Raw genomic sequence first — 24,795 nt, forward strand, 5'->3', positions numbered from 1 at the left:
CGACATTCTTAAATTTCAAGGTTAAAATATTTTTTTTCTGAGTGTACACTCTAACTTAATACCATCTGTGTATATGCGTATACACATACATAAGTGTTTGTATATATGTATGTGTGTATTAATGTATGTAGGTATATATGTATGAGCTCGTGTATATGAATATCAAATGGCTTAGGCGGCGGCTATTTGCCAAGACTGCGTCATCTAAAGTTGCCTCATTTTGCTGAATTTGCTGTTTGATTTGTCACGGAACCAAGAGACAGGCAAACACACATATATTTGTTTTCGATTTCAAGTGTTCTTGCTATGAAAATACATTGATTAATATTGCAAGGAATCGCACTCAAAAGGTGATTGAGAATATATAACTACACTAAAATAATTTTTGGTCATATCATCTGCAATTAATTCAATTTACTTAAGGTAAATTATATTTGCGTCGCTATAACCAGTTGAGAATTCTAAGGTGCGACAATGAAAAAGAAATATCCCAAAACGTACTTGTTTTTAGTACGAAACGTTTTTATTTTTAACTTCCTCTCAATCTTGAAAAAAACTATTTTAGGTACAAAAAAATCTTAAACTAGCTTATTACAAATAACTCAGTTGTTTCTGGAGGCATATTTACGAGACTCACGGATTATATATTTTTCACGGTCTTGTATATTCTGACTAAGTTTGGATAAAATCGGATTACTATTTCGGATAGCTGCCATAGGAATGTGAAGTCAGATTTCCAAATTAATGATCGATTCATACTTAATTCATGATTTTTAGTGCACAGCAATCTTAAATTTTTAAGAACGAAACGGTATAAATTCAAGTACGGTCGTATCTAATTTTGGAATGGCATATTTTTCTGAGTGTATATATGTATCTGCATTACAAGTAAATTTGAGCAATCGTGACATATGTACAGCTAACATTCAGCATTTTCAGGTTATGAATTTAAATGACATTGTTGTCATTGTCAATGTGGCTACTGCACCTACTGTTACTGTTTTATTGTTGTTGCAACGGACTTTATCCCTACGACACTCAAAGCTCATTTGTATAGACAAACAGTCAGCAGCTTTAGCTAATTGAAATCGATTTTAGCCGGCAATCATGGGCATTTGTATAAGTGCTGCCGTCGAGAATCATGGCAAGCATATACATAGAGATTTTCTTATACACTCATACACACACATGCACACAAATATATGTATATATATATACACTTCAGGTCAAGTGTATACATTACATCGATTTTGAAATTTTCGGTAACTAGAGAATACTGGTAGGGATTCCATGCATCTCATCTTGTCAGGTAACTAACTTGCAAAATAAATTGCAGTTGAATTAAAACCATTTTAACACAATGAGTAAGAAAAACCTTACCTGGAGTGTCACAAATATATTGAACAATTATATAAATTGGTCTAGTCGTTTTGAAGTGAAAAGTTTACTATTCAACTCCATTTTATATTTATTAAATCATTCTCTTTTCTTTATTTCATTTATATATATTTTCATTCTATTTGTTTATGCACACAAGTATATAAATACATACTAATTTAGATAAAGTACAAACATACCTTCAAATCGGATAGGGTATTTTATATAAATTTGATTAATATTATATTTTATGTAAATTAAACACCGTTACTTTTTGTTAAAGTCTTATTTAAATAATCTATGTTTATCAAAAAAGCAGACGTTAAAAGGATGTACAAAAATCACTTACAACTTTAAAATATTACCGCAGTGAGCGAACTTATACTTATATAGTCAATTAGTTTACATTCAGATTTGCATAGTCTTTAATTTGTATTAGCAAGATTCTAATGACTAATGATTAAGTAAATGCATTTAAATGCCACAGTTGAGTGTGTAATTGTATCGGTATCGATGTAATGATCTGTGGTATTTGCAACTGCCCAGTCTTTAAATTTACGTTTTGCGGAACTCCTGTTCCTTCTTCTCGTGATATCTAGAGGTCGCAGGCTGTTTAGTTTTTGCGGTTCAAGGCTCAAGGTTGGTAGACACTACAGCCATGCAACATATTTCAGTCAACCACTGAAGGTAGCGATATTATATGTAAGGTTAACTTACCTTGCTAATAGTGATGTAAGTTCTTCACGATCCATTTTCGCTAGCTGAGCCTCGCTGGTATTTTCCATCACGCGTTGCACTTCTAAGTCCAAAGCGCGTTGCTCTCGTTCAGACTCAACCTGGTCACCAAATTCGCGTGCATCATTAAATGCAACCGGTGGTCGAAAACCGCCTATCAAATCGCCGATCGTTATAGGGGCTATTGAAGCGTCCAACGATGCTGTGGTCGCTCCTCCACTGCCTACACTGTAAAGGCCAATAGAAAATAGTGTTTATCAAGTTGAAGTAATTAGCAATATATTTAATAACTTAATATAAAAGGGGTGCCACAGTCATCAAACCAACTAAAAAAAAGGAGGGCTCCGCCCCCAGCTCGCTTCGCTCGCGGTGAGGTGCGGCTACAGTCAAGCACGCTCGACAGTAGGCTACCCTGAACCCAAGTACTCTTTTATAAAAGTGCAACTAATTTTCTCACATAAAAATATAATATAATTAAAATTTTCTATCAATTCATGAGTTTTATTCTTATATAAAGAACTTAGTTTTTTTTTAGATTTATTTTTCTAGTACAGTTTAAAGTGGTCCTATTTTAACAAAATATATGAAATGAATATTGTTGATTTTAGAATTTGATCTTTTTTTCAGTGAGCCAAAAATGTATAGGATTTTGTTGGTTTAGATCTCTGTCGCAACAAAATATATGAAATTAATGTTCTTGATTCTTGAGCCAAAAATGTATAAGATTTTGTTGGTTTAGATCTCTGTCGCAACAAAATATATGAAATTAATGTTCTTTTAAATCTTTTCTTTGTTTTAGAATTAAATCTTTTATTTAGTGAAACAAAAATGTATATGATTTTGTAGGTTAGGATCCCTGTCGCACCCCCATAGTTTTTAATTGCTAAATTCAACTTGTATTTTTTTTTTTTTTTTTTATTTTCAATTCGGATTGGTTAGGGTTTAGGTACCTGAACTACCTGTTGTTACTATCAGGGCACTTTCGTCGCTCCAACGTTTGGTTGCCTAGCTGTGATGCATTCTTCCGGCTGCGTTGTACGGCGCTCCTACTCACTACTGCCATACCAACGTGTCGCGGTGTATTTAGTCTTCGCTCCAAAGCCGGCGATAACTGATCATTATTCGATTCTGTGCTTGAATCGGGCTGAAACATTTCTGAAAGAAAGCAGTCATTGCCGCAGATTGAGATATCAAAATTATGTTTAGGATCAGCCTTTAAGCCGAAACGAGTATCGGTTTCAGTAAGGGGTTTGGTTATGCTTTGGTTTCGGTCTATCGGTTATGCAAGATCTTTGTATATCGGTTTCGTAACGGTTAACAGTATTTTGTATATTTTGGTATGATTTCGGTACATAAAAAAAGTGTTCTTTTATATTAAAAAAGATTCATCTAATAAAATAAATATGATTTTATAACGATTATTAGACGTTAAAGTGTAATTGTAATAAATGCTTTATTGAACCGAAACAAAAATCGGTTAATAATCGGATATTACGTTTTTTTTTCCGGCTAGGGTCTTATTTACGGTTACCAATATTAATCAGTTAATACCGGTTAAGGATTACGGTTCTAATAATGGCTCTAATCTCTATTTAGAATACACACCAACAACAACGCGTCCATCACTTCCTCGAGTAGATTTGCAAGGAACTCGATAGGTAGGCATGTTCGAGAATTCCGTGTTGGGGCTTATGCTCGTGTCAGACTCAGAATCGGCCACCACTCCAGCACTACCGATTTTAGTGTGGCGGCCCACGCTTGATTTTTTCGAATGACCACACTGCGAACCAGCTACAATGGTCATAGATTTGCTCAGGGTAGATTCATCTTAAGATAAAAAATGAATACTTTAATTAATAAAATTAATTGTAAGACTCTTGATCGATAAAATTATAAAAAAATAATACAATTTAAACTTTAATTAAAATTCTTAAAATAACTCTAATTTGTACTTTGAAAATGTAATAAAATTCACCATTTGTGACTTAATACCTTTCATATGATACATCACATGCTCTTTTAGGACACATATAGCCATAATTAAATTGAAAAATAACTTTTATTTTTAATATTTATTATTTAAATGTTTCTTATTTCTTAATTTTAGTAATAATAAATTTTAATCGTTAATTTTCATTATTTAAATGTTTTTTATTTCTCAATTTTTGTATAAAAACATAAAACATCTTACCTTCGGTATTATAATTGCGCTGCTTGTACCAACTTGGCCTTTCCACCACATGTCCAAAGCTCGCGTTGGGTAGCAGCGGGTAGGCCGTTGCATTGAGATTCTCCCCTTCTGGGTGGCCAAATGTTTTGAATTGCATGGTGTAGTCATGTGGCGTTTGTCCCGCCAGACCACGTGTTGGTGTCTTCGCCGGTGCGCCAGTCCTTCCACCATTCACGCTAAACGTTGCGTATGGCGAAATCTCGTACATTTCTGAGTAAGTCACAAATTGACGTTTAATTGTTGGACCTGCAGCTGAACATGCTCTAAGTCTAATAACGACACTCACCCGACTCGTTACCTTTGTCCACTGTTTTAACCGGAGAGGCGCTGTAAACCTGCTGGTTGCGACGATTTTCTTGCTCCTCTTTGTAATCACTGGGTATCGCTCGAGACTCATACCCCTCAGCTATAGGGCCACAGAGTGTACTGCGGTGCTTAATAGTTAGTGCGCTGCAAGAAAATCCAAATCAATGAAACCATTATTTAGCCATTGCGCTAAAGAAAATAAAATTTAGGTTTTGTCGCTTTTTATCCCCTGATATCTGGATAACGTAAAGTACATTCAAGTTAATAAATGCTTTGGTTCTGATTAGCACCTAACAACTTTACTCAATAAAATAGTACTTACATAGTTATTATGGTTACTGTGATTATAACAATAACGATAAACGTTGCCAACCAATCACCGTTCGTTGGATTTGTTGCATTTATCAGATTGTCCATCAAATCGTATTCCGAAGCAATCACAGGAGGTGGTGAAATTGTGATGCCATCAATGCTCGTTGTACTGAAATGATAATGCTCCGTGGTTTTTCCGGCATCGTTGGTAGCCGAGATGCGCAGCTGATACCACTTAGCTGGCAGAAAGTCACAAAATATTAAATTTTCACGATTTTCCTCAGCGTTGGAAATATCCGATGTAACAACTGTCCAGCGTATGTCGCCTGGGATTCAAAAGAAAATCAGCAAAATAAAATCATTTTTTTCGGTCAAAAGGAAAGTATCATATTGTATATGGTTTGACAAAATATGTATTGAGTCAAAAAAAATTGTATTACTTATTGACATTGTTAAATAATTGTAAGGGTAAATGTATATTAAAGTGGTAAACTGCTTACATTTTTTAAATATCCAATTTAAATGTACAAAGTAGTAATCGATAATTGGGGTAATTTATGGCTCTATTTATTAATATTGTTATTAAAGCATAAGCCAGAATCTTAAAATCTCATATTTTATGTTACATTTAATATTTTTTTCAATTCAAATACATGTAAATTGTAATTTCTGTGAATAATCTTATATATGTTTTTTATAAACCATAAATACAAATACTTGATAAACTAAACTGAAGCTTTTAACGGTTAGATTTCAAAATCCCATGTAAACAAAAGAGTCACATAAATTTTTTTATTTATACATACGTTTACAATAATAAAATATATAAGGCGAATAGTTGGTAAAACAAGAGAGGACTATAACGCCGCCCCTGAAATAATTATTGTATAATGTTAACAAACCTAGTGGACGGTGCTCAATGGAGAAATGATGTATGGCACAACCGCCATTGTGCCAAGAAGACAACTTTAAATTTATGCACGTTGAATTTGTGGCAATTAGCTCATTGCCGTTTGGTGCTTGGGATGCTGTGTATAATGGAAATGAAAATAAATATTAAGTTAGGTAGAAGATCTTCAGAATGTCGCTTCGTTTCATTGCGAAATATTTTGAAAGTTAGTTGAAAATTTAATGCCTTTAAACTGTTCGTTCGTGCAAGTGTAAACATGTAAATCCATGAAGATATACCTTTTCCTTTAGTCCAGACATTAATTTCCTCGCTGGACGCACCAGTGGCAACCATATTATAAGCCGACATTTTTATAATGTACTGATTTCCACATTTCAAGCCAGTTATAGTGTAAGCGTTATTCTCCGGCAGCAGCTCAGTCTGTACCCAACTATCGCCGGATGCGTGATACGAAACCGTATAACCCTGCAGCGGTGCGCCACCATCCTCCGGCGCATCCCAACTGACACGAATGCTGTCAGCGGAAGCGTACTGCACGATGATTTGTGGTGCACTGGGGGGCTTCATAGCAATCATCTGATATTGTATTTCATCACCACCAAATAGATTGTTCGCCGTGCACGAATAATTTCCGGACAGACTGTCTTCAACGCCTTAGAAGCACGGGCAGCGACAAAAAATAATTATAATAATTTATTTTTATACATACTATATTTTTCGTTTTTATTACAAAAACTTAAAAAGAATTTTTATTTTTGATTTGCATTTGAAAAATTAAATATAAGACTAATGTTATGATACATAAATAAAAATTGAAATTTAAGATTTTTAACAATTTTATCGATATTTTTAATAATTAATTAATTAAAAAATCGAATTAAAATAATTTTTTTGTGATCCCTGCTCAATTTACATTTTAATCTATGTACTTACGGTGTATTTTCAAATTGCCCTCATTGGTGACCTCATAAAATGGACTGAAAGTAACAGGGCGATCACGGGTTAACCACCGTGCACGCGGCGTAGGGTTGCCAACAGCCATGCACTCAAGCACGAGCCTTGTGCCGACCGCTTTATGCACCACTTGACCAAATGAGGCAATGCGTGCAGGTGCTATAGTAAACAAACAACCATTTCAACCAGTTAGTTAAACAAAAGGCTGTTGAGGATTTTACGGTTAATTTGGTCAGCAATCCCCAACTAAATGCTAAAACTTATATAAATCAAAATTATAATAAATTGGCAATATTCTTTAATACAACTACAAATATACAAATTATTGAACAGATTTAAAGTGCAGCACCACCTACCTCGTGTATTTGTGGCCTGAGCGACCACAGATGTAGGCTCACCCTCGCCCACCGAAGTGGATGCGGAGACCCAAAACTCGTACATTTGATTCTCGGCAAGACTGCGCGCTTCAAATGTGACCGGATAGCCGTGCTCGTCCACTCGCACCAAGTGGGCTATTTACATGGTTGTGCAAATAATGGAAATAATTAGATACTTATATCTAAAGGTCAGCAAAACATTTAAAAACACAATCATAGATATAAGCTTTTCTGTCATGATATTCAGATTTGCTACTCACTTTTTGTTTGTCCCTTGCGACCCACCTCTCTTGCATACACAGTGTAATGAGATATAATTCCATTGCGATTCTTTGGCGGCAGCCATGAAATTAAAATTGAATCGGCTGTTAAGGCAGCAGCTTTAATAGCAGCAGGAGCATCCGGCACATCGTCGTCGGTTTGACAAAACAATGGCTGACTCGCTAGGCCATCGCCTGTAGATGTGTAAGCCAGAGCACGAATTGAATAGTTTGTGGCCTTGAGTAGTGTGTGCAGATAAGTTTCAAGGTTTGATGTGCGTTTAATTTCCATTTTGGTAGGGAAGTCAACTGCGAAATTGTAACAGAAAAACAATTCGATCTAACTTTAGCTTAAATGTTAATTTCAGCGAACTACTTTCAAATATTGTTAGATAAATAATATTCACAAGTTAGAGTTATAATTTAAGTAAATTAAAAAATGAAATAAAAACAGTATTAGATTATACTTACTTTGATGCTTTATTGGACGATATAAAATTTTATAGCCCTGTATGATGCCACCATGGAGTTGCAGAGGAGGCTCCAACCATGATATCTTTAGACTTTGCGATGATAATGCAGAGCAGGTTACATTTTGCGGAGCAGCCTCTGGCACTGCAAATATTAAATCGGTAACGAACAAAATAGATATAGAAACCAAATGTTTTTTTTTCTTTCATTAAAAATGGGTGATGAACAATTTTTAGCAAATATTTGCCATAATGCTCTTATTTGATTATTTTAAATAAAAAACAAAATACTTACCACCTTCTGCGGTAGTGCCCAAGATGGTTGCGCTCCAGGGCCCAGAGCCAAAACTGTTAAGAGCCTGTACAGTGACTGCATAGCGTGTGTACTTTCGCAGACCACGCAGAGTGGCTTTAGTGGTGGCCCAACCGTTGACAATTACTGACTTCAGGGAATTATTCACCACGCTTATATAATTAATATTTTGCTTCTCTTCGCTGCAATTAATAGTGTAACCAATAAGCTCTCCGTTCCACGATTTGCGGGGCGGTATCTGTAAGCGATTACAGATACATTTCCTGAAGAGTTTCGGCTCTCTCAGATTATTTAATTGCACCAACCTGCCAGATTATAATCAACTCGCTTTCCCCCCCAGTTTGCACCTGTACATTAGATGGAGCCTCTGTGGGCGCCTCCTCCTGTGTTTTCAGTACAATCGCATCCGTATAGGCGCTACGTTCTATCTCGTTGATGGCCTGCATGCGTATAAGAAAAGTCGTGGCTGGGGAGAGGCCTGCCACAATAGCATTTTCGCGTAGATCACTATCATAACTATTGAAAGCATAGAAATATTGCGAGATTAGTAGATTGTAACTAAGCCCAACCATTAAGTTTCCAGCAATTCCTTAAACGAATGACCAAATTAATAGATTAAAATTGCGAACACAAAACTAGGAAGCATTTTACTTGGAAATAAATATTTGGTCACCAAAATTCAGAATTCTGTTACTGGGAAATAAACATTTGGATAGATAAAAATTAGAAAACACCTTATTAAAAAATAAATATGAGGAAAATTGGTTTGCATATAAATACTGTGTACCTTGTGTAAAAATTCAATAAATCTTTTCAATTTTCACAATTCACAATTTTCCAATTGTGTTTTCCTAACTAATATTTCCTAATTTCAAGGCTGTAAACCTCCAAAATTTTGTTAAAGGTTCGGTTCGGCGGCTCACACCATAGAGCAAGACATCGGTTTGGTTCGCGAATTGGTTAATATACCCCCTGAACCCAAGGTTTGGGTTCGAACCTTGGTTTAATTTCATACAACAAAATATTTGTATCGTAAAACATTTTTCTCAAAATTTTTAACTAATTAAATTTTTTTTATAGAAATCAAATTTTGTTAATAATTTGAATTTATTTGAAGAGTTAAATATGACTTATTTTAATCCGAAGTCTCAAATAATTCGGTAATATTAGAAAACCATAAATGTAATTTTTTTTTTCGAGAGGAACCTTTAGTTCTAGAAAGCGGTTCGGTTTAGGTTCGGGCTCGCAAATTAAATAATTTCAAGGGTTCCGTTCATGATCCGGTTGAGGCTGTTTAAAAACCCGAACCGTCCAGTTCTACGAGATTCGGTTTAGAACCAGTTTGCAACGTTGCCTAATTTATTCCTCTTATTATTCCTTATTATGACTTTTCCTAATTTTTATTATATTAATTTAATTTATTAATTTATGGATCCTTTCTTTTCCTCCTTTTCTTACTCTAATATAATTTTATTTTTAGTTTTTGTTCTTTGGTTTTGTAATTCTTAAAAATATATACGATATTCGTTTGACGATCCGTTTTCAGCCATGAAAATAAAACATACCTGCGACTAATGCTCGTTGAAGGCAGAGTGACATTGATGACATTGTTAGTATTCCAGTTCCTACCTGCGGATCCTACCGCGAGTGACTGCATATACTTGAGCGGCTGATACTGTACCAAATAACTGAGCACTGGCGAATTACCATCGAAGGGACGCCTCCAGCTGAGTTTAACGGTGCGCGAACCTACTTCGAAAACCTCTAAATTAGACGGTGTATCAGGTCGCTCTTGAACGGCGAGAAAAATTATTTGCTCGGCACGTCCGTACGGATTTTCCGCTGAACAGCGATAAGCGCCCGAATCATGGCGTTCTGAGTGTGCAATAGTCAGCTGCGAATCCACACCTCTCTCGTTTTTCATCTCAGCAATGCTATAACGAAAGTTATTAAGATCAACGCGTCCATTGTTATGAGTCCAGACAATGCTGATGGGCTCGTCTCCCTTTGCCCGACAGTCCAATGTTATTGGGTCGTTACGACGCGAGCTAACATTTCGTTCGGACTGCTCAAATCGCGCTGGTTCTGTACAGAAAATAATTTATAAACTAAGCGTTAAAGAAAATTTAAATACAGCTACGAGGAAACCAGTTAAAATTCAAATTAAAAATTTACATTTCTATGTAATAAAAATAATAATAGAGTTAACCATGTAGTTTCAATTACCATTCACATGAATGCGTATTATCTTCTTTAGCCCAGTCCCAATTTCGTTGGTCGCTTGGCACATGTAGTAGCCTTCATCATTATCTGTAGCCAGGTTCAGTAGAAGCGAGTGATTACGCATACTCAATGATTTGAAGTCCTTGAAGGCTTTGCCTGTAGGAGACTCACTCATTTAACTAATTGCTACTCAAATTTAAATCCAACTCAGCTTATTAATAATCCAGTGCTTGACTCCGGTTGAGCCTACACGCTTAACTCATCCAATATAAATGAACTAAGGCCGTTGGCTTCGAGACAAAGCTGCTGGACATCAAATTGGCAAACTTACCCTGTCCTTTAAACCAAGTAATAGTTGGAATCGGATATCCTTCCGCCTCACAATTTATCGATATTGTGTTGCCCAACATAATGGAAGTATCCATGGGCTCATGGCTCCAACGTGGTGCCACTGAAACGTGAAAAGGAGTTGCATACAAAATGAAACAAATGAAAGCGCGCTAAGTAAACTGAAAAATTTACAACTCGCTGTGCACTGTGTACAAATGTGTTTGTGTATGGGTTATTGGGCTTTTGTGCTCTTGTGTTTTTGTGTGGCCTCGAAAAAGGTTAACTGCTGGCGCATCCGGAATACTAATACTGCGTGATTTATTTAAATATGTACACCAGATACCAAATAAGTGATCCAGCAGATTGGGTATCCAACACTTTTATCAACTTCTAATCAAATTTCGATGGCTAAGCCGACTTACCCCTCACTTGTAGGTCCGCTGTATAGTTCACCTTAGCTGCGGCATTGCTGGCGTAACACGTGTATTTGCCACTGTGTCTGGCGCTGATATCCTTGAACACTAACAGCGAATAAAATTCTTCTTTCTTTTCATTTATCTTGAAAATAAAAAACAAACACAGAAGTTTCGGCATTCCCATTAACAATGAAAATTATGCGAACTACAACGAAAGCTCGGTATCTCTGGACTGGCACTCACTTGCAGGCTACTAGGTAGAGTATGTTCATCTTTTTTCCAGCTGAAGTAGATTGGCATGTCACCCGACGATACCGCGCATGTAATTTGAGCGCGACCGCCTTCCTGAAGGTTTTTTGGAAACTTAAAAGGCTCAATGACTGGGGGACCTGAAATGCGATTAGTCCAAATTGCAGATATTTTTACGATATCCAGTTGAAACTAGATGAACTCACTGTTGACATTCAATTGCACATCCCGGCGTGCTTCTTCACCAGCTCGGCTGCGCACAATGCACGTGTAGATGCCCTGATCTCGACTAGGCTCTACATTCTTAATGACAAGTTGCCCGCCCTCATGCACTGAAGCCAGATTATAGTGTTGGCCTGAATCATAGGAATATTGACAATTAATTCAAAATATTAAGTTTAATTATTCAAATTAAAGAAAATTATTATATTTCAAGTTTTATATAGTTAAAACACAACTCGTATTTTTGATTTTATTGTAAAAATCCAAAGTTAAAGTTATTTTTTAATTATTATTATGCTTATATGGACTAGTAAGTAAGTACACCACTTGGTGCAAAAGATTTTTATTATTAGGAAAATTTTAAATTTTATTAAATAAATTGAAAAATAATTTGTATTAATTGATTATTATTATGCTATGATTTTTAATAATGAAATTGAAATATAATTATTTCTTCATAATATTACCGAAAAAGAGAGGTAAAATTAATTTGAACAATTGAAATAATAATTATTTGCGATATATGGCTTGCATTCATAGGGACTTACTTGTTGTTAGCTCCTGATGCGTCTTTTCCCAACGAATTTGTTCAATAGGGTAGCCTGCGAATGGACATCGCATAATTATGTCTTCGCCGGCAACGGCTTTTACGGCTCCAAGGGCTCGTACATACGGAGGTCCTACAAAATATATATCATACAAATAAGCAATTCCAAAAACAACATTTTGAAACACTTTTTCGGCAACCTCACTTAGACTTAAAACTGTGAGACAAGACAAGACAGACAGAAAGACCGACAAACAAGCGAACAAGGTAATTCTGATAAAGAACTTACATATATTTACTGGGTTATATTTCACAGTTTGTGGAAAAATAATAATTTACAAAGTTATTTGCAAAATGCAATTATATGGGAGGACGACCCTAATTATGCGCGGGTGCTGCATTAATAAACTCGTTGTGCAAATTGTAATATTCAAAATAAAACATCCTTTTCCAATGGTTTCTGACAAACCTTCTGAATAACTAGTGGGCCGGTGCTACAGTCGAGCATACTCGACTGTCGGAGACCCCGTATTTACTATGGCAAAAGATAAGAATGGAAAAAATTAAATGCGTATTCTATCAGATTGGTTACGACGTCTCATAAAAAATAAAAGATTTTCATACTAAGACTTGATTTTCGCCCGATCAATATTGCTATGACAGCTATATAATATATTTGAACCAACTTTGGTCAGGATACATAAAACTAAGTCAAATGCATATTATATCAGTTTGGTTACAATATCTTAAAAAACAAAAAAAAATTTCATACTAAGACTTGATCTTCGCCCGACTGGTCCTATGCCAGCTATATGAAATCGGGGTCCGACTTAAACCAACTTTGGTAAGGATGTATAAGACTAACTTAAGTGCATACTCTATAAATTTGGTTATGATATCTCATAAAAAAAAGTTTTTCATACAAAGACTTGATTTTCGCCCAATTGTTCCTATGGGCACTATATGATACAGTGGTTCGATCGAAAAAGAAACAAGCTTGATCTGTCTGCAATATAGAGGAATCTACATACCAAGTTTGTTCCTATGGGCACTATATGATACAGTGGTTCGATCGAAAAAGAAACAAGCTTGATCTGTCTGCAATATAGAGGAATCTACATACCAAGTTTGGTGTCACTAGCTTTTAAATTGGATATGAAATTTTCTATGTCGATAAAATGGGCCGAGAGGCCGAGTTCTGAAACAAACTTGATCTGCTTGCAATATAGAGGAACCTACATACCAAGTTTGGTGTCTCTAGCTCTTATAGTCTCTGAGATCTAGGCGCTCATACAGACGGACAGACAGACGGACATTACTATATCGCTATTGATGCTGATCAAGAATATATATACTTTATAGGGTCTGCCACGCCTCCTTCTGACTGTTACGCACATATTCCTTAAAACAAACTTAATAAGCCCCTGTGCTTTTTTTAAGTACGGGGTTTAATAATGGCTTGACAGATATTAATGTTGTATAACGTCTATATGTCTGTATACACGTGTAGAAGTAAAAATATGGTTCTTACGCTCAATCAATGGCATAGTCATAGGCTGTCGGAAGGCTGCCCATCCATATAGTATGAGCAAGTATTCACCAAATTTAAATTAGAGCATGAATAAATCGTCTTGCTGAGACGGAACCGATTACCGAAACTATTCGTTTCATTTTTAGTACCGGAACTGAAACCGTAACCGAATGAAAATTCTCTGTCAAGAACCGAATACCGAAACGTTTGAACCGATACGGTTGTGGTAAAGTTGCTAGGTCAAAGAGTTGTTCAACTTCTAACTGTCATTTTGATCACGATTTGGCCTCTAAATTCATTCTGTATTCAATTTTAGCTCATTTAGAAAATTTAATTATTTTCGACTAAAATTCGATTTTCTCTTTGAAATTTTGAAAGCTCGAAATTTTAAATCTCAAGTTTTCACTTTTAATCAACTCTTTTTATCGTAATTAGTATAAAACAACACTTTAAACTTGATTCTGAAACCTTTAATTTTTTTATAAAAAATTTTTAAATAATTGGATAAAAACTTTGACTTCAAACTGTCATAACTTAAGCAAAACTGAACCCATTTTCAAGCGGAATGTCATTTTGATCATGATTTGCCCTCTAAATACATTCTGCATTCAAATATTTTTTAATTAATCAAAAAAAATTGTTTGCCCTAGGTTTGTTTATTTCGTTTATTTATAATAAAAAGACATCTTAAAATTTTAAAATATTCAAAATTGATTTTCTGTACCGTTACGTACCGGTACTGATACCGGAACCGAAAGAAATAAACTGAAATAGAACCTTTTTACCTACATTTGTTTCAGTTTGATTCCCGAATATTTTTGTCACATCACATTTTTTCGTAAACCGGACTTTATGGGATTTTAGTTATCTTATAAATACCCACTAAATTTCAAGAACAATAAAAATCAGTCTTTGCATTGTCAAACAAAATTTGACGCGTAAAATTGTAAAACTTACCATAAACATTCAACCTGGCCGAATGCTCAATGTGGCCCATCGAATTGCTTGCAACACACCTATAAAGACCGCCATCGTCTGGGCGCACATGTGAAATGTTTAAATAACTTATTACATCACCAGTCATGTCGACAAATTGTCCAATAGCAAAGCGATGATGCAGGGACACATCCATAATGGGCTGCGAGTCCAGAAGCCAAGCGAACTGCAATGAGAAATGCATAATCAATAAAGAGCTCTTAAGAGCATAATCAGTCATTTATCTGAACATAAATTAAAAGGTCACATTCCCTTATATTGAATAATTTAAGTCATGAAAATGCATATTCAGAGCGTAAAAGGATTTCAACTTACTTGTGGCGACGGTGAGCCGTTAGCGGAACACTTAAGCGATATTAATGGGCCCGGGCGCACATTCTGCTCAATAAATGTGTAAATCAATTCAGGCACAGTGTCTGCAATGCGCATAGGTGTCTTATTAAAGGCATTCACACATACTTACATTGGCTCACAGCTTATTTGACACACTATATTTAAGTTGTTTTGTTTTTATTGCTTAATTCACTTAGAATTTGGAATATTTCAGAGTAGTGGGTAAAATAAACTGTGAGCCACTGTATGTCCTTTGAAACTTACCGCCCAACTTTAGCTCAGCCATGGCCTGCGCACTCGCTCGTTGGTTCTCCACGAGACATTGATAAACACCGCGATCGCGTCGTCCAACATTTTGTACCAGTAATGAACTCTTTGATAGGAATCGTATGCTGGCAAATGATAAAACTTCTTTAATAAACTACTAAAAGAAGTTTAAAGAACCCTGATTCTAAAATTACTGGGAATGGGTACGAAAATTCTTTACATAAGGTACTTAAAAAAAGAACAGGGATCTATTAAGTTTGTTTTAGGGATAATGTGAGTAACAGGCAGAAGAAGGCGTGGCAGACCCTATAAAGTATATATATTCTTGATCATCATCAATAGTCGAGTCGATATGACAATGTCCGTCTGTCCTGACGTCCTGACATCTATATGAACACCTAGATCTCAGAGACTATAAGAGCTAGAGACACCAAACTTGGTATGTAGGTTCCTCTATATTGCAAGCAGATCAAGTTTATTTTAAAATTCGGCCACGCCTCCTTTATCGCCTACAAATCGAAAAAAAATTCATATCCAAATTATAAGAACAATTTAAAAGCTAGTGACACCAAATTTGGTATGTAGATTCCTCAATACTGCAGGCAGATCAAGTTTGTTTCCTTTTTTTAATCGGACCACTATATTATATAGCGCCCATAGGAACGATGGGTCGAAAATCAAGTTTAAGTATGAAATATTGTAACCAAACTAATGCAATAAGCATATAACTTGGTTTTATATATCCTGTCCAAAGTTGGTTCAAATCAGATCACTATATCATATAGCTGTCATAGGACCGATCGGGCGAAAATCAAGTCTTAGTATGAAAGTCTTTTATGTTTTATGAGACATCGTAACCAATCTGATAGAATATACATTTAAGTTAACTAAATATTTTTTAATTTTTTCCATTATTAGTTTTTGCCATAGAAAGTACGGGGTCTCCGACAGTCGAGTAGGCTCGACTGTAGCACCGGCCCACTAGTTTAATTTCATTTTATTAACATATATTTAAATTTCAGGATATTTCACAATTTGGTCAAAATCGGGTTACTATATCATATAGCTGCAATAAGAACAATCGGGTTCAGATTCAACTTTAGTTAGCTTTTTTAGCTTAGCTTTTTTGTTTTTCGAGTTATCTCAACCAAACTCACAGATTGTGTATTTGAGACTGCCTGTTACACCCTGACCAAATTTGCCGAACATCGGGTAACTATATCATATAGCTGCCATTAGAACAATTGGATAGAAATGAACTCATAGTACGAAAATTATTTTTGTTTTTTGAGCTATCTCAACCGAACTCACAGAATATGACTTTTTTACTAAATGTTACACCCTGTTCAAATTTGGTCTAAATCGGATGACTATATAATATAGCTTCCATATGAACATCGGTTTCAAATTAACCTTTAATATAAAAAACTTTTTTAATTTTTTAAATTTCTTAACCAAACTCACAGATTCGCTTTTGCACGCCAAATATCGAAGTTTTTTGAAAAATCAAGCCGCGTGCATACAATTATTCGTTTCTTTTTACAAATTTATATTATATAATATACATTTGTTGCTACTTATAGCATTTGGCATGAAATTTCCAACAACAAAACATTTCAAATCTATTTCAAATAACTGATAACTGACAATAATTGCATCGTACGAACAGTAAAAAACGTAGTAGTCTGATTTGTAAAAGAAGGTATCATGTCATTTAGCAGGTACTGATCTATCAGGAGTAAAAAATAATAATAAACTGATAAAAACGTGCCGATTAAACCTAATGTTAGAAATAACGACCCTTTGCTCTTAAATGGCTGAAACTTCAGCTTTAATGCCATCATTTGCACAAATTATTCTTACCTATATTGTTTTTTTACGTACAAACACGTTAATGTGATTGGATTTCAGTATAAACCAATAAGTGCGGTGCACGGGTTACAGAATATTTTATAGATTAAAAATTGAGTGTCCGAATTATTAGGTTGTTCAAATTAACAAGTGTCCGAAATTTTGAAATAGTACAGTAATTTAGTTTTGCATTAAAGAAGTTTATTCAAGAAAAATAAAAGAAGTGCTCTTTTTTTCACACTTCAATTCCGCAAGGGAAGCGAGCCGGGGGTTGGTGAGCGAAGCGAGCAGGGGGCGGAGCCCCCTTGTCTTCAATAACTTGATATGATATGTGCAAGTGTGGCTTAAGATGTTAAGCCTCTGTCATTTAAATTTTTTTTGGATTTTTGTTGCGGGTTCGATTCCCGCCGGGGACAACTTTTTTTCATCTGATTTCTTAGCTGTTTTTAAATTTTTTTAAAATTATTATTTAATTTAAAATTTTTTTTTAAATTTATTATTTATAAATGTTATATTGACATATTATTTTGAATACATGCTTAATCATTTTATTTAAATTATTTTGTATTGACATTTATATAAATGTTATGCTAAAATTCTATGTAAATTGAATGTTTTATAAGTTTACTATGTAAATTTATGTTTTTAAGAAACTTATCTGTTAACTTTTTTTGATTCAAATATATTATTTAATTAAATTTTGAGCTTCAATTTTTCAATTTAATACAACATTGAACATGTAGTTTTAATTTAATCTCTGTTAAGGATTTACTTGTATGTAGGCTTATATATAAGAATTTAAGTTTATCTTAAATATTATTTAATTTTTAGAAGTGGCTGCTTTTGGATAGTAAGTACGGGGTCTCCGAGTCGAGTATGCTGGACTGTAGCACCGGCCGACTAGTTAAATTTAAAATAGTTTTGCCATCTGCATACATACAAACGGCTTATTTGTGTGCATCGGTTTAATCAGGCTAAATTTGTATTTCACTTTATTAACATAAGCATACAAAATTCTGCTTGATTTGTTATGCTGATTTGCCAGGACTCGTCTGTTTCGCTACTCGTATGTCCGAATTTCCCATATTCTCTCTCTATCTTTTCTCACACTCCGTGTGTCCTGCTTGACCACTGCTCTGGAGAATCTCCTAAGGCAACAGCTGGACAGCTCGCATGCAAACACAACATAAAGATACATAAACTTAAATGATGTTTACTCCAACAAGCTATTTGTTTTTGGGGCTAGCAAATTTGTATTTCAGCACCAATGGATATATGTACATACCTTGTTATTATACATATGTACATATATATTCAGCATACAGAATATATTGAGAACTTGGTTGTTTACAGGGGCATTATGCTGATTTTATGTAATTTGTATGAAATTATCAAGATGTTTCGATTTATTCAAGTGAGCCATGTGTACGTCCTCAGTTTCACAGCTTGATTCAAATACATTCTAGTGTAAGTATTAAATTCGTGTGCATATATATATACGTCTGCAATTTAACTACATTACTACTTGTCGATTAAAACATACCCTGCACAAAATGTGCTATGCCTGATAAAAGGTTCATAAAAACAATTGATTTTCACACTAAAATTTAGAAAAACTATAAGGCCGGTGCTACAATCGAGTATACTCGACTGTCGGAGACCCGTACTTACTATGGCAAAAAACTAATAATGAAAAAATTAAAAAATATTTAAACTTAAAATATTTAAACTTAAAACTTAAATGATGTTTACTCCAACAAGCTATTTGTTTTTTGGGGCTAGCAAATTTGTATTTCAGCACCAATGGATATATGTACATACCTTGTTATTATACATATGTACATATATATTCAGCATACAGAATATATTGAGAACTTGGTTGTTTACAGGGCATTATGCTGATTTTATGTAATTTGTATGAAATTATCAAGATGTTTCGATTTATTCAAGTGAGCCATGTGTACGTCCTCAGTTTCACAGCTTGATTCAAATACATTCTAGTGTAAGTATTAAATTCGTGTGCATACATATATATACGTCTGCAATTTAACTACATTACTACTTGTCGATTAAAACATACCCTGCACAAAATGTGCTATGCCTGATAAAAGGTTCATAAAAACAATTGATTTTCACACTAAAATTTAGAAAAACTATAAGGCCGGTGCTACAATCGAGTATACTCGACTGTCGGAGACCCCGTACTTACTATGGCAAAAACTAATAATGAAAAAAATTAAAAAATATTTAAACTTAAAATATTTAAACTTAAAACTTAAATGATGTTTACTCCAACAAGCTATTTGTTTTTGGGGCTAGCAAATTTGTATTTCAGCACCAATGGATATATGTACATACCTTGTTATTATACATATGTACATATATATTCAGCATACAGAATATATTGAGAACTTGGTTGTTTACAGGGGCATTATGCTGATTTTATGTAATTTGTATGAAATTATCAAGATGTTTCGATCTATTCAAGTGAGCCATGTGTACGTCCTCAGTTTCACAGCTTGATTCAAATACATTCTAGTGTAAGTATTAAATTCGTGTGCATACATATATATACGTCTGCAATTTAACTACATTACTACTTGTCGATTAAAACATACCATGCACAAAATGTGCTATGCCTGATAAAAGGTTCATAAAAACAATTGATTTTCACACTAAAATTTAGAAAAACTATAAGGCCGGTGCTACAATCGAGTATACTCGACTGTCGGAGACCCCGTACTTACTATGGCAAAAACTAATAATGAAAAAAATTAAAAAATATTTAGATTACTTAAATGTATATTTTATTAGATTGGTTACGATGTCTCATAAAACATAAAAGATTTTCATACTAAGACTTGATTTTCGAGCGATTGTTCCTAGGGGCGCTATATGATATAGTAGTCCGATTTGAACCAACTTTGGACAATATATATAAAACCAAGTTATATGCATATTGCATCAGTTTGGTTACAATATCTCATTGGAAAAAAAAGTTTTTCATACTAGAACTTGATTTTCGACCGATTGTTCCTATGGGCGCTATATGGTATAGTGGCCCGATTTAAAAAAGAAACAAACTTGATCTGCCTGCAATATTAAGGAATCTACAGACCAAATTTGGTGTCACTTGGCTATTGATGCTGATCAAGAATATATACACTTTATAGGGTCTGCCACGCCTTCTTCTGCCTGTTACGCACATATTCGTTAAAACAAACCCAATAGACCCTGTACTTTTTTATGTAGGGGGTCTAAAAAGCGCCAAAACCACAACAAACATTCTGTAACGTTATTACATTTTAACAACTGCTTCCTCTTTCTGATTTACACAATAATTACGAGATCTCTCACAGTTTAGTTATTTCGACTGTGTTTTAAAACAGGAACATTGCAGTCCCCATCCAAATTTTTCTACTTGGCTTTGTAATCCTTATAAAAAGATAATGTTTGAAAAAGTCTTCGATTTTGTACTTACTTTTCTCGACCGGTGCCGAGTGAATTTTTTGCTTGCAGCGGTATGCCATTGTGCAACCAGCCAATGACATCGGTCGTCGAGCCAGTTGTCGAGCAATTGAAAATTGCCGTTCCGCCTGAATTGACAATTTGTACCTGCGGCAGTATGTGCACAGAAACAAACGTAGTTACACTGAGCCGAATTTCAATACGCTGCTCCCCAAACTGGTTGGATGCCTGGCAAACCTGCAAAGAATTTGCAAGTCAAAAATGTATTTTTACCTGTTAGAATACTTATATATTATGTATCAAAATCATAAAGTACATAGCAAGTATAAGTACGTGCAAAATACAATGCTACTGAGAGAAAATCAATTTTAAAGTGTAGGGTAAACTTACCCATTTGCCTGCATCATGCTCGTCAGTATTTTTAATAAATAACAACGTTCGCGAGATTATCAACCGTTGAGACGATGGTATAGGATAAAGCGCTGCAGAGTCTGAAACGCGATACCAGCTGCAATTAAAGTTTATTGTAAATTTGAGCATTAAATATATTTTAAATGTATTTATAAATTTGAAACAATCTTGATCTGCGTGGGGTATAAAGAAGTCTGTGAGTGAAAGTTTGGTATCTCTATCTCTTATAGTCATTGAGATCCTTTTGTTCATACGGATGGACAGACAGGCGGACAGAAGGACAGTGATACATAAATAAAAATTAATCATAATTATCCTGTGGCATTGCCCGTTTTATAACTCTGTTCTCGTCAGTGACGGCAATAGTACTCACGTGAATATGGGAAATGGATTGCCCTGAATATTGCAAGGCAAATGCACATCGTTACCACGTTCCACTTCAATTTCCATTACTGGTTTTTGACTGCTTCGCGGAGCCATTTTCTTGGTCAGCTCTGTAATGATTAATGTTATTAAGTGAATAGTTCCATCGCTCCCAATATTTCAACTTACGTTTCACCTGCAGCGTGAACTCATCACTACGTTGTCGGTCCCCATTCAGAGTATTAGTAACAAGACAGTTGAATTTTACCAGGCCATCTTCGGAGTGCACAGAACGAAAATACAGATCTCCGGTGGTAGCCAGAACCACGTAGCGACCCGCTGCAATAAAACCAATGCCAGGAGTCCTAGTTTATAAAATTGCGAACAACACAACCAACAAAGTAAAAAGAGAAAACCACAGGAAAAAAATAAAATCAAGGTTCTCACTGCGTGCTCGTAACGTTTTGCAATAAATGTCAACGCTACCAGCAATAGTAGCAACAGAACATCCCTAAGGACTCATTCTACTACAAAAGGAACAAAACAAGAAGTAAAAGCAAGACCAACAACAGATCGAATATATATAAATAAATTTCTGAAAATGGATAAACACCCACACAAGTACACTACAGGACTGACATATGTAAGTGTACGACTGCATGAATTAAATTGTGGCCACACTTACCAACATCCGATGACTCTGGTAGCAGTATGTCCTCGCCACGATGCCAACTGGCCACACGCACATAAGGTCGCACATATTCCGGTATGGCGCACTTAATCAATGCCGAATTTCCCAAATAAACTTCAGTATTTTCCACATGTACGTGAAACTGACGACGCAACACTGCAAAAAGTAAGAAATACATGAAAAAAAGGTTAAATAAATAACATATATCTAAGTCCTTTCGTTTTCTTGTTAATAATCATGATGTATTGAACAAAAATTTTGACTTTTATTTTGGTTAGGTCTAGATGCTGGCCAACTTCAATTTTTCACAATGTCACCTACTTTACTTTCTTGCTTACCTGCTTGCACCTGTACATTTCGACTTAATATTGTTCCAGCCTCATTACTAGCCCGACAACGGTATGTTGCCTCGTGTACATCCGTTCGATAATACTGCGCCAAAAATGGTGGAAAATGTAATGTACCGTTTCCAGACATTTTTCTGAAAATACGGTATTGTATTGCTTAAAAACATTTTATTTTTCATGTTTTCTGAAATAGCAGGCTAAACTACGTGTAAATAATGTACTCATTATCCTAACTTTCCCGATACCTTTCGAGAAATTCCTGACTGATTCCCGATTCTCGGTATTTTGTTTAATTGATAACTGCTTTAGAGTACCATTACTACTTTACTTTGATTTTTATGTTTTCACTTTTAATTTAAATTTTTAAATAAATTTTATTTTAATTTTTAGTTGAAATCAATGTTTAATTATTTTTATTTATTTTATGCTTTTAGTTCGTGTAAAAGAAGTACATTAAATCAAGCATAAAATAACACATGCCGTAGATTGAATAAGTAAGTGAATTGCCAGTATGATAATAGTACTACCCAAAATTAATTTGCCTGTAATCACTTACAGAATTGTGTACTTCACTAACTAGTCGTCAGAGACTTCTGCTGCATATTTACACCAGCTTACTGTAGCTCTTACATATTAACAAAAGCTTGTTGTAACGCATACGCACTGTTGTCGAAACCCTAAAAACTTACCTTAGTCCGGGTACCTGCGTTGCCACGGTGCCGTCTCGCAAGACCCAGGTAACCACAGGCGGCGGACTGCCATGTGCCATACAACTTACTTGTGCACCTGTGTCGTTGCCAAATAACAAGTGAGGAGGGGGCTCCTGAAGAAAGGAGGGCACACGTAATACGCCTGTTGCCTCGCCGGTCAAAGATAGCAACATCACATAAATAGCAATAGTCAATACACGTAGATGTAATATTGAATGTACAACATTATTGACTGCATAGAGAAAATATATGGAATACATTTGTATTATTCAATGCAAATATAGGCAAATTATTTAATTGTTATTTCAAATGGTGAGTTTTCTTAGTAACAATCAATCAATTTAGATTAAATGAAGTTTTAATTCATATGGTTATTACTAATGCATTGGTAAGTATTTTACTTATCATCGACAGTTTGTCAACTCTGTTCTCGTTGCTTCTCAAAGATACTAATTTTGAAGAATGACAGCAACAATAACAACAGCTGATTTAGTCAAAATAACAGAGAACTGCAATAATTTACCAACCTTTTTGGCTAAATCGAATCACTATTAAGCCCATTTCGTTGTATATATGTGGTATAAGCGATTCCATTTATGAATATGTACTGTATATTTGCAAGTAAAATCCTAGTATTTCTAGATTTTGTTGTTACACTCCGTAGTTATCCAGCTGTATAAGACATTTTATTTCAAAATGATTAATTTTCAATTTATTGATGTTCTTTATAATAATAGCAATTAGCTTGCTAAACTCATTCAGTTTATTGTGCACTGCGATTTCAGATCGGTCAGATTAAAACATAGCTTAAATTTTAAAAAATTTGTCTGCAGACTAGCTTCATTAGTACTTTCTTAACGAGCCGATGAAATTCATAAAATTATTCTCATTCAATTCGATGGTACATCACGTACTCACGGCAATGATAAACGACTCATTATAAATATTATTCAAAGTCGGCAAGTTCGACGGCCTGTCTACCAAGGTATAAGCCCCAACAAGAGTCACAAATATTTTTATATACCAACTGAGGGCCTCTTTATGCAGGTACATCATACACAGAGCCTAAACAAACCTCATAATTCAACTCAGTAAAGAATCGACACCATACCAATTGTGAAGAAGCATAAGGACACTTTAGAATCCTTTCATATTTACAACTTGACACCTTTTCACCGAGGACAACACTGAATACAGAACTTGCTCTGTTTCATGTGACTCTCACGTGTTCTTTGCATTTAATTGAGAATTTTAAATGATTTGTTTATTTTACTGTGTTTTATTGAAAATTTGCTGGAAGCGTTTTGCTTCTTTACTTAGCACTTAGATGGTGTCGTCTTCACAAAAAGTGTGTGTGAACCAGTCCGTTTTCGTCTATGTACGAGTATACGTGTATGTACTATTGTTTGCCTTTAATTTTTAATGAGTTGTTAAGCTCCACACTTCTGTGTGTCCCTTGTAACTGCTCCTGATTTTTAATAGACGAGAGTTGTTGGCTGACAATTTTGAATATATATGTCATATCCTTTGCTCTCGCAAGCATTCATTTATCAATGAATTTCACACTAAAACTGATATTAGTTATTGAGTTGCACT

The 24,795-nt window shown here is 34.8% G+C and overlaps 1 protein-coding gene across 1 annotated transcript; it reads right to left on the reverse strand.

The window, feature by feature from the left end:
• Positions 1 to 1,645: 1,645 nt before the first annotated feature.
• On the reverse strand, positions 1,646 to 23,385 carry LOC117790570 (Down syndrome cell adhesion molecule-like protein Dscam2). Its single transcript, XM_034630052.1, has 32 exons — positions 23,179 to 23,385; positions 22,481 to 22,623; positions 22,137 to 22,298; positions 21,641 to 21,790; positions 21,462 to 21,582; positions 21,068 to 21,185; positions 20,691 to 20,914; positions 15,356 to 15,483; positions 15,074 to 15,174; positions 14,720 to 14,924; positions 12,233 to 12,364; positions 11,669 to 11,818; positions 11,457 to 11,602; positions 11,220 to 11,355; positions 10,799 to 10,918; positions 10,471 to 10,623; positions 9,810 to 10,329; positions 8,550 to 8,760; positions 8,227 to 8,482; positions 7,933 to 8,076; positions 7,462 to 7,770; positions 7,181 to 7,336; positions 6,804 to 6,983; positions 6,149 to 6,523; positions 5,863 to 5,988; positions 4,971 to 5,286; positions 4,629 to 4,792; positions 4,304 to 4,552; positions 3,718 to 3,939; positions 3,072 to 3,267; positions 2,095 to 2,340; positions 1,646 to 1,972 (listed from the first exon to the last, which is right to left on the reverse strand). The coding sequence occupies exons 1-32, from the start codon at positions 23,370 to 23,372 to the stop codon at positions 1,933 to 1,935; spliced, it is 6,093 nt and encodes a 2,030-aa protein (XP_034485943.1). The 5' UTR covers positions 23,373 to 23,385; the 3' UTR covers positions 1,646 to 1,932.
• Positions 23,386 to 24,795: the final 1,410 nt, after the last annotated feature.

The sequence above is a fragment of the Drosophila innubila genome, assembly GCF_004354385.1.
Source record: "Drosophila innubila isolate TH190305 chromosome 3R unlocalized genomic scaffold, UK_Dinn_1.0 2_E_3R, whole genome shotgun sequence".
Taxonomy (NCBI): domain Eukaryota; kingdom Metazoa; phylum Arthropoda; class Insecta; order Diptera; family Drosophilidae; genus Drosophila; species Drosophila innubila.

Coding starts and splice junctions, on each gene's coding strand:
- LOC117790570 (XM_034630052.1), bottom strand. CDS start 23,372: ATGTTGCTATCTTTGACCGGCGAGGCAACAGGCGTATTACGTGTGCCC. Junction 22,624..23,178: donor ACGCAGGTACCCGGACTAAG/GTAAGTTTTTAG, acceptor CCGTATTTTCAG/AAAAATGTCTGGAAACGGTA. Junction 7,337..7,461: donor TCGCAAGGGACAAACAAAAA/GTGAGTAGCAAA, acceptor CCATGTAAATAG/CCCACTTGGTGCGAGTGGAC.